At 35.1% G+C, this 16498-nt stretch overlaps 1 protein-coding gene across 4 annotated transcripts in view; it reads right to left on the reverse strand.

Annotated features, from left to right (window-relative positions):
- The window catches only part of PIBF1 (progesterone immunomodulatory binding factor 1), a 112593-nt gene continuing 96095 nt past the window's right edge, over window positions 1-16498 (reverse strand). For all 4 annotated transcript variants that reach the window (XM_036392688.1, XM_036392772.1, XM_036392520.1 and 1 more), the window contains 2 exons: window positions 9208-9384; window positions 1-6938 (listed from right to left, as the gene is read on the reverse strand). In XM_036392688.1, coding sequence (XP_036248581.1) covers window positions 6882-6938; window positions 9208-9384 — 234 coding nt within the window. In that variant the 3' untranslated portion in view covers window positions 1-6881. The remainder of the gene's footprint in view (window positions 6939-9207; window positions 9385-16498) is intronic.

A 16498-nucleotide genomic window follows, 5' to 3' on the forward strand; every position in this document is an offset into this window, starting at 1 on the left:
TTAATTTCAATATACTTTATTGGAATGTAACTCATTACCAGAAGCACCTTAAAACATGGATGTTCACAGAAAAATATTTTGCTTTGTATTAAAAATAATCAAACCCAAAACATTTAATGTTAAAAATGTATATGTATTTATATACAATATTTCAGTTTACAGTTACAAAATAATAATAGTGTATTATGTAAATTTCTTGATATTGCTGCAGCCGGAAACATAACTTTATATAGTTTGTTTCTTTGTAATTTCACATAGTTTAATGGATTGAAAATACTCTTTACTTGTTTTTAAATCACTCAGCTCTCTCAGAGTTACTATCATGGTGTAAATCTATTTGACAAAGGTTTCAGCCTGCCCAGATGTGGAATGGTGCGTCAGAATGAAAACCACTATATTTCATAGGATTGGGTATTTGGCTTTCTTGGACAAGAGATCTAATCAGCTCACTCAGGTTTCCCTAAGGGAGGTTTCAGTCTCCATTGTGTAGGAGGGCACCCTGGCTGTGCACTGAGATTAGCCTGCAGAGATTTCATGGGGTTGAGAAAGAAAGGTAAGCTCCCTCCTGCTGCTGGTAAACACTGTTATTGTTCTCCATTCCTTGCTGAATGGCACAAATGCAATTCTGCAACCTTAATTACTGCAATAATGAAAGAAATGACACAAAATGACAAGGAATGTGCTAATTCAGTAAGACTCAAGTCATTGACATATTAGTCCTTTTATTGCTTGTTGTTACTTTCTGGCACGTACTCTTTTACTCATAAATACTGAGTGGATTCTGGGGACTTAGTATTTAAATAATAAATTAGTAAAACAAAGATTAATGTGAAAAAAGTGGTGCCCAATAGTCTTTTAGAAGCTCTCTGGTCAGTACCTGAGCACAGAACATGTCTGATGAAGTTAGCCATCCTTGCAGTTAGCCATCCTGGCATCATTTCCAGTGTTCGAAAATGGAGACTTGCTAAATGTTATTTATATGCAAACCAGGAAGGAAGAGGTGGCAAGTGAATAGGCTGCACCAAAATATTGTATTTTTCCTCTGCTGAGACTTCCCACAGTACCATGAAGGAGATGAGTGATATTGATTTCTTTGTGAACATCTTACATGTAGCTGCAGATGACAACGTGTGAATCTGTGTTTACACTGCTTGGAAACCAGAGTCCTGTGAAACAGAGTGACAGGTCTCCTCTATCTGCAGCCCTGTACCGGCAGTGGGGAGCGCGAGAAAGCTTGAGCACAGAATCAACCCTCTCTCAAGGTCTCAGAGAGAACTCAGTGGCAATATTTTCAACTCTTTTTTCTAAAAAGGACCACTGCACTTAGGTAACAACCTCGTTTAAAACCCACATATACAGTGCATATGTAAATTCCCTTGTAGAAGTCAAGCATTACCTAACAATAATGCACAAAGAAACAAATTCTTCCAGAGAACTGAATAAGAAAGCAAGACTTGCATGCCACAATATGAATCTCTAAAATCACAAAAAACAGGACCACTGGGAATTGCTAACAGTTCCAGCTGCAACACTGAATAATCTAAGTAATCCTTTTTCTATTGAACCAAAAGGAAAAATGAAAAGACTTTCATTGAAATACAGTCATAAATTCCATCCATAAGACTTTTCCTGCAATTAAGTTACATTTACTGATCCACTACTCCCTTAAAAGGAGCATTAACACAAAGACTTCAATTATTCATGGTCAAACAAAGTTGATTCTATTGCTACAGTCAAAGCGGCATTCTCTTTTACTGTGGTTATTTCTGTAGTATCTTCAAAAAGGGCACATAGTCTGTGAAAACATGTAAGTTTTTGAGTAAAAGCTATTTTCATGATCAATCCTAACTTCTTGCATTTAATACTTCTGCCTTTTGCTCCTTTCATGAGGATGAAATTTGCTGGGAGTTTTTGTCCTCTTCGTCCTTTAAAGGGTAAGCTGATTGAAATATTAATTTTTTTAAACCTAGGTCAAACATCCTGAGAAAAAAAAGTCTTTCTCTCTTTTAAAAGAAAAACCAAGAAACAAAAACCACAGGTATTTTCTGTTATGGAAAACTTATCAGTGAGGAAAGAAACCCAGGGAACTCCACAAAATGACCTCTGTGGAAGAAAGTTTGTGGTTCTTGTGTTGTCAGCAGAGGGCTTAAAAGAGCTGCAGAGGGTCTAACACCTATGAAGAGCCGTACCTACTTCTTCTGCTGCTAAAAGCTTCTCACTCACTGTTCCACAATTCCCAAGTGCTGTCCATTTCCGCTCATGATGCCATCCCCCGGGAGCTGGCACCCTCTGCTGCTGCTGCTTGCTGCCCAGCCCCAGTCTGAAATACCCAAAGCATAACTGCCTTAATGAAGCTGCGGAAGTATGTGCTTTAAAGGTCAAGAGTTCCCAATCAATCCTAGGAATTTAAGAAGGGGATAATATTGCCCAAAGACACTAAGCAAAACTTGATCTTCTAGAGATACTTGTTTCATTTTCAAAGGTCGAGAATGAATACAGATTCTCGATATTCTTTGGTATAAGAAAATACCAGGGATACATTTCTTTGACTCAGTAAGAAGTCTGCCATATGATCTATTAAATGTAATGTTAACAGGGAGAGAAATGCTTTCCTCAGTAGACCTCCCTAATAAGCATAACCCTGAAAGATGACAGGATGTTACAGACGCAAACTGTTGTGTATAAATCTGTTTTCATGTAAATGTGCTACAGACTGACAATTGATTGAGACACATATACATAATAACATAAATACTTCTTCAAAAGGTAGTAATTTGTTTCTACAATGTCATGCTCTCTGAGTCACGTCTTTCAAAGACATGGAAGTTAATGAATGCCTACCAGGAGTAAAAGAATTCTGCTTGACCATCTTGCAGATGTCAGAGGTTTAATAGATTTAAGTGTTCCTCTTTTTTTTGCTGGAACTAGATATCATAAAAAAGTGTAACTGAAGAAAAAGAAAATAACAGGTAATGTGTAAGAGATAGGAAATTGTGTAGCAGTGATACTGGCAAATTCTCAATTGATTTCTGAATTCATAGAGGTTCCTCTTTTAAAAGGTTTCATTGCTGTTTTGTGCAGAAAATCTTGAAGGGAATGAAGACTATTAATGCAGAAGGTATATTATCTCTTTGTACAGGAAATATTTAGAAATTACAATGCCAGTGAATTAATACCACAGGACTCAGCAGTAAGCCTTAAAAGTTTAGGCCTTATTTTAAAAAGCAATTATGTTTTAAATTTTTTCCTCAAAAAAATTTATTTTGATTGATTACCTTGATTACCTTGATTGCCTTCATGCACTTCAGCTTCTTGGCTTCAGACAAGGACAGAAAGGTGAAAAAGCAATTACAGTGTTAAAGAACCCTGAAAATCCTAACCTGTTCTAAGGCATTGTCTTTCTTTCCTGTTCAACCCAGGTATTTACGAAACTTATCACTTAAGTAACACCTACTTAATGTACCAAGAAATGTAATAGCAGATAGAGATTTTTTTGGCTTTGCTCACTTTGGTTTGAAAAAGAAGAACTGAAGATGATTATGTGGGTTGGGCACTTCAGTCACAAGTTGCTTACATGCATGACTACCCTTCAAAATTTCTCTTTACTTCATTATTTTTGACTCACACATCATTGATACAAGGCCTGTGACAATAGGAGACTGCAAAGACCATGAAGAAGAATTATGGAATAATTCATTTGACAACTATGTTTGTGGGAAAGAACATCAGTAAAAGTGCTGTACAGGTACTGCAACTGAGCCTTTTCATTACATGGAGAGCAAAAAGCTTTATTAATTTTTGCTGTGGGGCATCTCACGTTTGAATAGTTATATTTAAGCGACATTCTAGCTTTCTCATGAGAAGCTTAGAAGGTCTCCTCCTAGATAATTAATTACAGCCTTGCAGTCTAGTGAAGAATCACAGGAAAAATACAGTCTTCAACTAAAAAACCCCAACGTATTGAGGAGATTTACACAAGGACCACATGTATTACAAGAACCTATCAACAGCATTGTGTGTTATCAGTATATTCTAATGAACTACTTTTATTTCTGCACATTTAAAGATGGACCTTGTTAATAATTACATAAAAACCCTAAAAATCGCAACCCTTTGACAGAGTAAGTCACTTTGTCATCTGAAGAACTGGTTAAATATCAATAAAATTTAACCACAAAATCAGCCTAATTTTCTGTCAGCCTTCTTAGAAAATCAGGCTGCCTGGAGGACACAGAAATTTACAATGCGCAGTTACTCTCTAAGAGTAAAAATGTTCCTGGGTATTGCACTTCCATGGAAGAATGAAACAGAACTTTGCCTTTTGGATGGTATTAAGTAAATTAATGTCACTATCTGATATCAGATAATTGAGGAATAATAGCACAGAGTAATTTAATTGGAATTCTGATAATCAGTCATCTAGTCCATCTCAAAGTCAAGTCCAATTATACCAGTTTGCTCAGGAGTTTACTGGGTTCTGAACATCTCCAAGGATGAAGATTCCACCACCTCTCTAGGCAACTGTTTCAGTATTTGACCATTCTCACAGTAAAAGCATTTTTCATAATAGCTAATTGAGTTTTCTAGTGCTCCATCTGGTGTCCATTGTCTCTCGCTCTTGCTGTGCATCTCTGAGCTCAGAGTCAGGCTCTCTTGTCTCTGTGCCATCCCATTTGGTAGCTGGAGACTACATGTTCCTCCTGTAAGCCCTCTAATATTAACGCCTGTACAAGTCCAGTTCTTTCCACCTCTCCTTCTACATCAGGTGCTTCAGCCCCTGGCCATCCTGGTGCACCTCTGCTGGACTCACTGCAATATGTCAATGCCTTTCTTGAACAAGCCCAAAACTGGATGCAAGACTCCAGATGTGACCTCCCATGTGCCAAACTGAAGGGAAGGATCACTTCCCTGCCTCTGCTGACTATCCTGTTGGTAATAACCACCTGGGATGTGGCTGGCTGGCACATTACTGACTCACATTCCATTTGTTGTCCACTGGGACCTGCAGGTCTGTTTCTGTCAAGCTGCTTTGCAGCAGTGTTGGCATATGGGGTTATTACATCCTGGATGTGGGGCTGCAACTGCTTTTGTTGAACTTCATACATTTCTTGTTGACCCAAATTCCAGCCTCTTGAGATGCTCTGAGAGCTTTCCTTCTACTACTCCCTCAAATCTGGTATTGCCTGTGAACTTGCCAAGGGATGACACTATTCCAGCAGGACATGGCATTGTTGATCATGTTTTCTTTAGGTAGGTGTGTCACCCATCTTACAATCTGTATCTCACCAATTTGTCTATAAACACACCATAGGAAAACAAATTGGAAATACTTAAGATTCCAACTAGTATCTTGCCTAAAATAGCTCACAGTCCTTCTAGATAATACAATTTATTAATTATTCATTGATGACAGACAAACAGAATAGTATGGGAAGTTCATTTAGGGACTGAATCATATAAAGTATCTATTACAATCTACAAAGTAGTATCTGCATATGGGAACTGTTTTATAGGAAATAAAAGTTAAGGATTCTAGTCACATAAAAATATATGTTAGATAAAACCTAGACTTCCGGAAACTTTATTCAGAAATGACTGTACTGAATGTTTGTGAGCCCAAAAGTTTTTGTGATTTTTCCCCAGGGAGCAGCAGTTAGTCTAATAAAAGATTATCTCCTCTCTCTACACACTTGGCCTACCCTCACTCACAGAATGATAATTTTAAACCTGTGATGTGCAATTGCCAGCATTTTTACCTTGGTCTCTCAGAACAAGAAAATGAAAAAAAAAGGAAACTGAAGCTTTCCTGGAGCAGAGGAAGTATTACTGTGCTTCAACTGTTTGGAAAATGAAGGAAAGTGTATCTGGGAATCATAACTTGATATAGCTCAGTATTATATAGTAAATAATTATTGTTCATGTCCAGGTTAGAAAACATTACCAATTTAAGAGATATTGTCAAGGAAAAAGGCACTAAGAAGAAGGAGCTTTCTCTTAAATTAAATCTGAGCAATATTTTCAGTATGCAGTACTTAAAAGAGCTGTATTTATGTTATGCATAGAAACGTACCCTATGCAGTCAAGAATGCTTTGAAAAATTAGAGAACTTTTGTATAATTAGAATAGATGGTGGAGTGGAATAAACAAGTAGAATGTGTTCTTGGACCTTAGAGCTTATTTTCATACAATTAAATATGGTAAGTTATCTATTTCCCTACTGCACACTACAGTCCTCACACATCATGGTTCTATTTTTATTATTACATTGATGTAACTGCAGTACTGTCTAGCCCATTAAGTATCAGTGCTGATAATTAGGATGTATTTTATTGCTTCTTTAAAGTATTTTTAATGCCTGTTTAGTTATACAAATGATGTCAAGTGATGAACTACAAATTAAGGCCAGTAAGAAATTTTGTTTCCAGCTGACATGAATTTCCTTTATAGAAAATACAATACTAATGAATGTATATTTTGAAAATTTCCATTAGTCAGAATAGTCAGAATGTGGCATGAAACACAGGGTCCAGGAAAAACAATATAAAAAGGCTGAAACATGCATTAATTTGAACACCCTGAATAACACATCCTTTAACTGCCCAGATTATAACTTGTAGAACGCACTAGTGTTTATTTATCTTTTAAAATTCAAATAAATGTTAGCAAAATTATTGCATGTATCATTTTCACACATTTTATTCACATGAGAGATCTAGAAATTATTTTATGAAGCATAAGAGTATTTGACAGTCAAAAAAGAAACAGTTAAAACCAAACCAGTTGTTTGCTTTTACAGTAAAATGAGCATTCACTATGGTGAAAATAACTTTCTTTAAAGAAAAGCTCCCCAAAGGATTATTTTGAATAATTTTTGAAAAATGCTATGCTGATGTTTTCTTCTTCAGTTTCTTGTACCACACAGGTACCTCTTTATTCGTCTGTAAAGAAAGAACATTTATTTGTGAGACAGTGAACAAAGAAGAAAAACATGCAATCTACACAATTTAAACAATCTACACAAGTCTCTGTCCTTCCTATGTAGTTCAAAGTTGAGTTCTTTGCTTAAATGCAAATATCAAAACCAAAACTACACATTTAAAGTTACTATTACAACATACCAGTATTAAAACCTCCCCATTTCCAGGTTATAAAAAGCAGATTTTATGGTGAAAACAAACTAATTTTTAAAAAAATACCTGTCACAAATTGTGACAGCATCAACTGTGCCATAAATAGGTTTCATTTGAAATAACATCATCTGTGTTTTCCAGCTAAGAAAGGAATAGATCTTAGAAAAGAGATCTTAGGTGTGCCAAAACTGACCAACATTTTATGCAGAAATATAGTTCTTAAAAATATTTAATTGAAAATAAAAGAATACAGAAGTTTTCCAACTCTGTACAAGGTATTTTAGTTGCAGAGAATTATCTGTGAGCAACTTTTCCTTGCCTTCATAATCCTATGGGTTACTGTTACACAGTCAGGATTGCTTGTGGCAAATTCAGTGGTGGTTTGTATAAAATAAAATAGTTTAAGTTTTAATAGAAATAGAACAAATCAATCGGAGGTGGAACAAGGTAAGGACTATTCTGCTTCCAGGGTTGGGTATAATTTCTTTAGTTAGTGAGCACTGTCTCAGTCTGTTGTCCCTAAACTTATTCCTTTCTAGTTCCCTTTTCTGACTGCTCTCTATTCATTCTTTCTTCCTTCCAAAACATAAACATAATTTAATTTAAAAGTCTGCTTTATTATTTTTGAAGACTCCAGTTACAAAAACAAATCTGGTCTATTTGTGCAAGCTTTTAGAATTCCGGAAATTGACCTAAACTGGCAGGATTTTCACAGGACTATTGATTTCTTTTCCTCTCTAAGAAGAAAACCTGTGACATCTGCCCATTTTCAGTTCTCTACTCCTAAGTCTGCAAAGGCTAGAGTTTTTCACAGAGAAATTGGTTACAATTTCTTAATGTAATGTTTTCCTGTATTCCTACACAATTTCTATATCCCTAGGTAAGACAGGACAGATTATGCAAGGAAGCCCCAGATCATTTTCACAAACTGTTTGCTTATGTTTCAGATCACTGAATAACTCCATCAAAAACAAAGTTTGGGCAGTATGATTTAGCACTACCAAAAGGACTATGGATGAAACAGCACTGGATAAGCCTGTGTTTAGTCTAATAATGCTATTCAAGCAAAATTTGAACTCCTAAATGTCCTCATGTCATGTCTCAGAGATGCTACTGTTTCCTACTTTTTGTATTATACACCCAATACATGGGTGTGCTACACTACAAATCTCATATTATTTAAGACACTGTATGTTAAAGTCTCTACCAGGAAAAAAAGAAACAACAACAAAAAACTAACAAAATAAGAAAAAAAAAAAAAAAGAAAAACAAAAAGAAAAAGAGTTCTCTTTGGACCAAATCAGCACATATGTTATGCAGTGTGGATACACCCAGTTCACCCCAGAGAAAGGTAGCATTATGAAGTTTGTAAATAAGAGTAATGACTTGCTTTGTGATTCAGCATTTCAACTTGGCTGTCTTGAATCTATTAGTTCAGACACAGTCATAGGCAGAAACTTCTAAACTATTTTCAGGAAACTTTCCAATACCAGAGGCACTAAATCTGAAGTGGGCCAATTCAAATATTAAAAGCCAAGTTTTTAGTTTGTGAAGGAATAAAACAGGGTTTTATACTGATTTTATAACATCAGGCTTCCATAGCAACAGAAGTGATATCAATACTGGTGTTCTGCTTTTTATATATATTTAGATACATAAGCACATACATATTAATATATATCAATTTAAGCATGCAGAAATACACCTATTTCCTCACACCTGCTTCTTAATATAGATATGTACAAACTCCACTTACACACAATCATAGTACATTTAAATTAGTATACATGGTCTGTGAATCCCTACAACTATTAAAATCTTGCTAGCCCCTCAGTGTTGTAATATAACAATGGTACTTTTTTTAAAAAAGACCTGGTTTGCTGTGAACTTAAGATATAAAAAGTAACCAAATCATTAAAAACCATCAAAAACTCTAATTTTCTCCTTGACACTGACTGTTTCCATAAAGAGCTGAATTAATTACACATCTCCCTGAAGGATGAATCCACTTTTTTTTTTTTTTAAAGTGAGGAGAACCATCAGAAGTTTTGGCACTTACTCTTATCACAGTACTTACAAATAATGTTGGCTTAGGTGTAAATATATTTTCTTCTTCATGTTCTGGCAGCAGTTTTACCAAAGGGATTGATTGTTTTCCAGTTGCACTTTTTACACCAATATGAGACTGAGGTAGATTTTGTTCACAGCCTTTACCATGTAGAGTAAAAATAATCTGCTTCATTGTGGCTAATTCCTATAAAACCACAAAAGAACAATGTTAAGTTATTAAGTTAAATTCCATTTGAACCTCAAAATATTTATTTGTTAAGAATAAATTTATATTCACCAAACATAGATTCGTAAATGTAAAAAAGAATATATACTTGCTATAATTAATAAGATTACTACTTAAACCCTAGCGAAGTAAGAAAATAAAATAGGCACAGAGGATTTATACAACTCAAATTTTGTCTTGCTTAAAGGCTGTAAAAGAGAACATTTACTGTGTAGTAAGAAGCACATTATCTCTTTTAACTTCGACTTCCATTCCACTTAAAATAATTCTTTTGCATTTATTTTTTCAGGCTGAGGGACTGTACAAATCTAATTTGAATGACTGTGGCAACTTGTACTTTTGAGCACTAGGTCTTGCACAGAAAATTATAAATACATCACTATTTCTTTATAATCTGGATATATTTCTTTATATCGAGATTAGAAAAGAAAAATCAATGAAGAACCTTTAGAGGATGTACAGTAAAAATAGGATCGGAATGGAAAATAAGTTTTGTGAAAAAATTAAAGTTGCAGTGTGGAAAAAGGAATGAGGATATATAGAAATGCAGCCTTTTTTTTGGATATCCTATAAAAACAATTTGAATTAAAAATGTAATCTTTCCTTAATATTTAATCTGAACAAACTAGGTTATTCAAAATGTACACTAGAGTGATAAAGGAAAAAACATAGCATTTTCTGACTTTAACTGCACATCTTCTTTTGTCATGTTTCACCACATCTACATCCTAATGTTCCCTCTCCCCCCCATCTAATGGTTATGATTACTATAAAATAAGCTACAGAATGTAAAGAGAAGGAGAAATAATTAATGTAAATTAATTATTATTATTATTACTATTAGTAGTATTATTTAGAGCATTCATTAGTGTATAATTAGAACAGCAAGATCAGTAGAAAAGCCTTTCAATGTAAATTTTAAGACAATTGTACATGTTTTAAAACATTAATGTTTTTGTCTGGTTGCTTTTTACAAATGGTGTTGTTTTCAATAAGCAACACTGTTACTGTATTAGCCTTATATATAATTAACATTCTGTCTCATCTCTCAATCAGAAAAGGGTAATTTGTGTTTATAGCTGAATGACAAATATTTGTTAAATCTTACCTATTTAATACCTGCTAGAAAATGACATTGATGTACATTCTATTTTCATTGAATTATTTGTAATGAGTTAAAAAAAAAAATCAGCCTTTTAAAATACTCCTGCCATATACCTTCTCTCTGTCCACTGCTGCATTTAATACAAGAAACAAAGTCAAAAGAAACATGCTGAAGCCTTTAAACTGTCGAATACTAACTGAGTTACATGAATGAAAGTTACACTCCACAGACCAGCTTTATTGAGTGTACAAATTGTTCTTGTATCTCAGTCATTTAATATTAACTATTTGCATAATTCAGCCATGTGTGGTGGCATGTTGAAACAGCATGACTGCAGAGCAGCTGTTTAAAAGGACTGCATAGCTGATGCCAACATGTTTTTCAAAGTTGTAAACTCTGCAAAGATGTTGCCAAAGCAACACATAGACAGAATTTCTCGATGAAAATAACTCAAGCAAGTACACAGCAAATAAATACACCATCACAGGAGATTAAATTGTTCATAAACAATGTTTTGACATTAGCAAATGGTGTTCCTATACTTAAACTGTGTTATTCTGTGGACCAAATAGTTGCACGTTTGAACAAGGCAAAACACAAAAACTGTCACACAGATTTATTTCAGAAACAGAGTTGCAACTTGAATGTGTAGGGTCAAATTCTCTTGTGTCAAGATCCACTTGGCAGTTTAAAGTCTTCTCTACTTAATAGAATCTGTCCTGCACTTGACAGCACTGTCTGTTTTCAGACTTGGAATAGGCTCTGGAGAGTCAGCTCTCACACAAGCTTCCCTTGTGACAGGAGGATTCTCTAATGTGAAGCTATAGGAAAGAATGACAGGGAGTGGGGATGAAAAATTAGTCCACAACGAAGAAGCTATTTTGGCATCACAGCCAAATTTATCATAAGCATTTAGCTAAGGTTGTCTTAATATTTGTTCTAAACCCCCTCCTCATTTAGTAAGAAAGACCTTAAGACACTTGGCAAAATAAATAGCACAAGAAACACTGAATCCAACAGAATTACTGGTATGTGTACTGCTAAAGAAGAAAAGAAAATTGCCACAACATATTTGCAAGAGATTTGCTGTAGTCAACAAAGGAAAAACTGAAAACAAAACTCTGTCTTGAACTGCAGTAATTTTAACCATCTCTTCAGATTTCTGTGCTCCTGAACACAATCTTAATTCTTACCTTCACTTTTAAGTTTCAAACAGTCATGAGTACCTGCTACTGCTGGCATGCTATCTTGATTCTATAAGTATTATTTTCCAATCCTAAAATCCAGCAAGTTGATCTAGAAAGCTAGCAAGGAAAAAGCAGCTCTGGAGATTGTACTTAGCAGAAATATGTGAACTTGTTCCAGTGGGAACAAGACCTTCTGAAAGAAGGGAAAAACAGGTAGAGGGTTCAAAGGAGAAGGTAAGAATCTTTTGTGGAGAAGGACATGTACTAGCTTCAGGATAAGCTAAGTAAAAGAAGATGTGAAGAGAAACGGATGATTAAAATTCTTTTAATGTGTGAAGTCCATGTTTCTATGCCCAGGCAGAGCTGTGCAAATTTACTTACAATATCCCCTTCAGTTACTCAGTGCACTGTAGAAAACAGTGTTGCTAAAGCTCTGCATTTCCCAATTTCTCTGGGGAAGTATCTGGTCTTTGCCACGCTGGCTCCTGGACATATAAGCCATGCTATGCAAGATACGTGTCACTGTTTTGAGGCTTCCAGGGTTGAGGGCTTTGGCTTTGGACAGCCAGACAGAAATCCTTCTTGGGAGGATTATGAGTACCAACACCTCTGAGTGGATTCACCCAGCTCCTCCCTGGGTTAGCTTTACACCTCTGGCCTCACTGTCACAAACCACGGGAACACAAGCACCCACTCAGCGCTTACGCAACATTCTGTGGGGACGTGGCAGTGCAGACACATGGAAAACAATGCAGTTGGCAAAAACCAGTGGGTTAAGATGACACAAGGAAAAAAGTAACCTGGGCAGCTGGCACAAAAACAGTGCTTACATACAATTAGTGTCACCCATATAAACAAGTATCAGGACTATATTATTAAATATTTTGAAAGTCTGCCCACAGCTACCTGATGAATTTTTGTTAAGGATGTTGTTCTGTGTACCAGCACAAGTCCAAAAAATCAAAGTAATGAGCCATGTGACACATTAATTGGGATTTCACTTGAACTTGGAACACCTAAACTGCTGTATCTAAACATAAGTATCTAACCATGAGATAAGAATCTAATTTTCTATTACAGACAATGCAGATTGGAAAGTGACTCCATTCAGAAGTGGGACATTATTGGTGTTGTAACATTAGTCTTGCTGATTAGGCTGCTCTTAACTATAAAGCACAGAAAGATACCTCACCACAGACACCTTCATTTTGATACCTAAATTTAGTTGTGATAAGCTGGATCCATTTCTCACCTCACTCTCCTTATAATTTACTTTTCTCAGGCTTCTACTTTGCCTAAAACAACTTTCATCCTGAATAGCCAGTGTGCAATCATATTTCCACTTGAACACAGATTTGAAGTATCAAATTATTTTCTTAAAAGGAACCAACCTGTGTTTTTAGAACAAGTTTTCACACCACAGATTATCTACTTGGTAGGTTTTCTAAAACATACATAGATTTATACTTTAGGACAATCTAACATCCTGTATTCTACTTACTGATATTAATTCATATTTAGTAAAGATTACTTGAACTATAAAAGAATACTTGAAAATTCTGCATACATAACCAGAAAAGGAGTTGGAATTCAAAGTAACTGATTAGAATGAATGGACTGAGAATACTGGGAGTGATGTAGCAGGAGGTGAAGTAAGGTAACATGTATTGCATTGTAAATAGTATCAGAAGAAACTACTTGCTCATTTCCATTTATTTTTGGTAAGTTATGTCCAACAACCTTAGTTAAAAATAGTAAAAGCAATTTTGTGTGCCAATATACAAGCGGAGAAGGAGATATAAAGGTTGGACTCGATCTTAGAGGTCTTGTCCAACTTAAGTGTTTCTATGACTCTTTATTAAGGTACAGAAAAGGGATAGACAGCAGTCTTTTCCACAGTGTCCATTAATTAAAATGTCTTCTAGTTTGGAATATTTCCCAAATTCTACCTTGCTAATTTATTAGGCTAAATAGTGGTGTTGAGGAACTAACTGGAAATCATCAGCCTTTAAAACAGTGTTAAAAGAACCAAACTGAAGAAGTGTAAGTAATTTTTAAAAGGTAAAGTAAAAAAGGGTATTACCTACTCATACTTCAGAAAATTCAGGGACTTTCTAATGATGTTTGAGCTTAAATTAAAAGTAAAAATAAGCTGTAGTTTATTTAAAATAGATTTTACCTGTCTATTGTGGATAATTAAAATAGGACCGAGAAAAATGGATCAGTTTTGGAATACAAAGGATAAAATTTGATTCCTTCAACTAGCAATGCAACTATAAGATAAGGAAGTGCAAAAATAAGGCATGGAGCCATATAAAATATAAGTGTATTTTGAGTTACAGATACTATAAAGGGAATTCTATTAACATTGGTTTTGATGTCCTTGATACAGGCTCAAACATACATGTACCAAAAGAGCAGCTTATGTCTTCCTAATTCAAAATTAACAGAATATTAGGTATTGTAACAAAATCACGACTTACATCATCAAAGCAAAATGAAAAAGAACTGTCTTGTGGGAAATGACTGAGGCATAAAAAGGTGCTCATTTATCATGTAACTGATGAATTATGTGAAAGAAATACCTACATTAAACATTGTAATCAAGTATAGTATCAAGATAGTAATTTAATTTTTTTCAGTGAATTGTCAACAGCATAATTTTTTTTCTTCCTGTATCTGTCATGTAACTATAATCAAAGGAAGAAAGAATCCTCTGTGTGCACTCAAAAGGTTGCAATAGCACTTAACATTATATATGTGTATATATAGTTATAATAACTATGTAAATTTATATAAGCAGTTAATGAGACATATCTATCTGTCTATCTATCTATCTATTTATCTATCTATGATACTCTGGAAGCAGATACAAAATAACAGTCTCAAGAAAAAATAACTGGCTAACAGGAATCAATGTCATACATGTCAATTCTTAGGTTCTTATGGCAGGGAAGTCTTGCACCTCAAATAATCTCCATACAATGATCCTGAAAAGAAGTGTTACGTAGATCAAACCAAACAGTTGGAACTCCTCAGTAGGAAGAGATATATACTGTGTGGTCTCAAGGTAGCTCATTCTAATGGTAAATTGAATGGCTTTTTCATATGCCTAAAATCATAGCAGCAACCAGTGGGTGTAAGATCCATCTGACTCTTTCCTCATGCAGTAAAGCTCATGGTTACTGCACTCAGGTAAACGTCCTCTAAAGCAAAAGTGGCCCTGATAATAGAATGTCCAGTTAACTGAACATTTATCATGGCAAGTGGCATTCTACTTCAAGCTCTGCATATAGAATTTAGGAATTCTATATGCAATTTACAATTGCATATATTTAAGAATTTACAATTGCAAACTTCACCTTAGATTATAACTTCATTTTGAAGCAGAGAACTTGTACTGTGGAAGCTGAACAAGAGATTTCTGCCCTACAAAATGTATCAGGTTCTGGCAGAACCACTGAATTTTGATGACTGACAAGTGTTCCCAGAGAAGAACACAGCATAAAAGAATAGCACAGAAAACCAATTTCACTGTCAAAATCAGAAAAATCAGATGAAAGAGGGATAAAACTTGAGGTCTCCTTCCTCAGGGATGCTGATCAAAAGTAAAGGTCTTTCAAAATTTGTGAGCCAAGCACTAACGTGACAATTTTAGATGTGTATTCTCACTCCCAATCCTTAAGTCTCCTGTACTGTGAGAGCAATGTATGTATGGTCAGGACCTCCTTTGGAAAGCTGATATTTTTCAGTTTAACTGCCATATGGTCCCCATGTGGTTAAACTATAACTCAAAATAAAATATGTATCGTCTGGAGTTTGACTGTACACCCCCCATGCATGGAAGGAATTGAACAAAAAACTGCTTCACAAAAAGACTTTTAGTGCACTACAACTTGAGACCAGAGACTGGACTCTTCTCAATCTGGAAGCCAAACAGTAGCTTGGAATGTAGCAGCCTGGTGACTATTATGGCTTCATTAACTTCTAAAATAATATTAACAATAAAAACAATAAATATATTAGAACATACAAGTGAGGGAAGATAGCCATACTGGCATGAAAAACATGTTCATGGCAAGTCAGCACAATCTGTCTTCACCTGCATGTTTCCTCTTAGTTACTCAGCTATTGTAGTCTTCAAACAAGTCTGCACAGGGAAAAACAGAGTTCAGAAATTGAAGCTACAGGTTTGTTAAAGAACCTTGATTTGAGAAACTTAAACCAGCATTTAAGAATGTTATAGTCATTTGGTAGTGTTCTGTAAAGAGCATATTCTGGAATGATTACTCAATCTCTGAAGAATGAAAAGTTCATGTTCAGTATACAAATGTTCAAGAGAGGATTCAGAGAAAAAATGAAAGTTTTATACTTCCTCTATCTTCTTCTTGAGGGAAAATTATCCTAATCTGGAAAAAGTCAGGGCAGGGTGGTTCAGAAGGAACCATCTTCACAGTTGACTGTCTCAAGGTGTTCACTAGGATCAAGATTAATGGGCACATCAGGTGATGGTAGAGAAAATACTAAGGATATTTCCCTCTATGAAGTCCTGTGCAGTTCCTCACTTGGATCCCTCTTAGACTTCTACTGAAACTTTTGTGAAAGTAAAGGTACATTGAAATAAAGTTGTATCATTTAATTGCTAATACTAAGGTGGACAGGGATCTTGTGAGAACTCTGATTGCAATGTGGCTTTGGAACATGTGACAACTCTGACTAAAGTTTGGCTTTGGAACATGTGATTGGATACATGGTTGGATTTCCTCACATGCATCTTTAG

This window comes from Molothrus ater, chromosome 2 (assembly GCF_012460135.2).
Source record: "Molothrus ater isolate BHLD 08-10-18 breed brown headed cowbird chromosome 2, BPBGC_Mater_1.1, whole genome shotgun sequence".
Lineage (NCBI taxonomy): Eukaryota > Metazoa > Chordata > Aves > Passeriformes > Icteridae > Molothrus > Molothrus ater.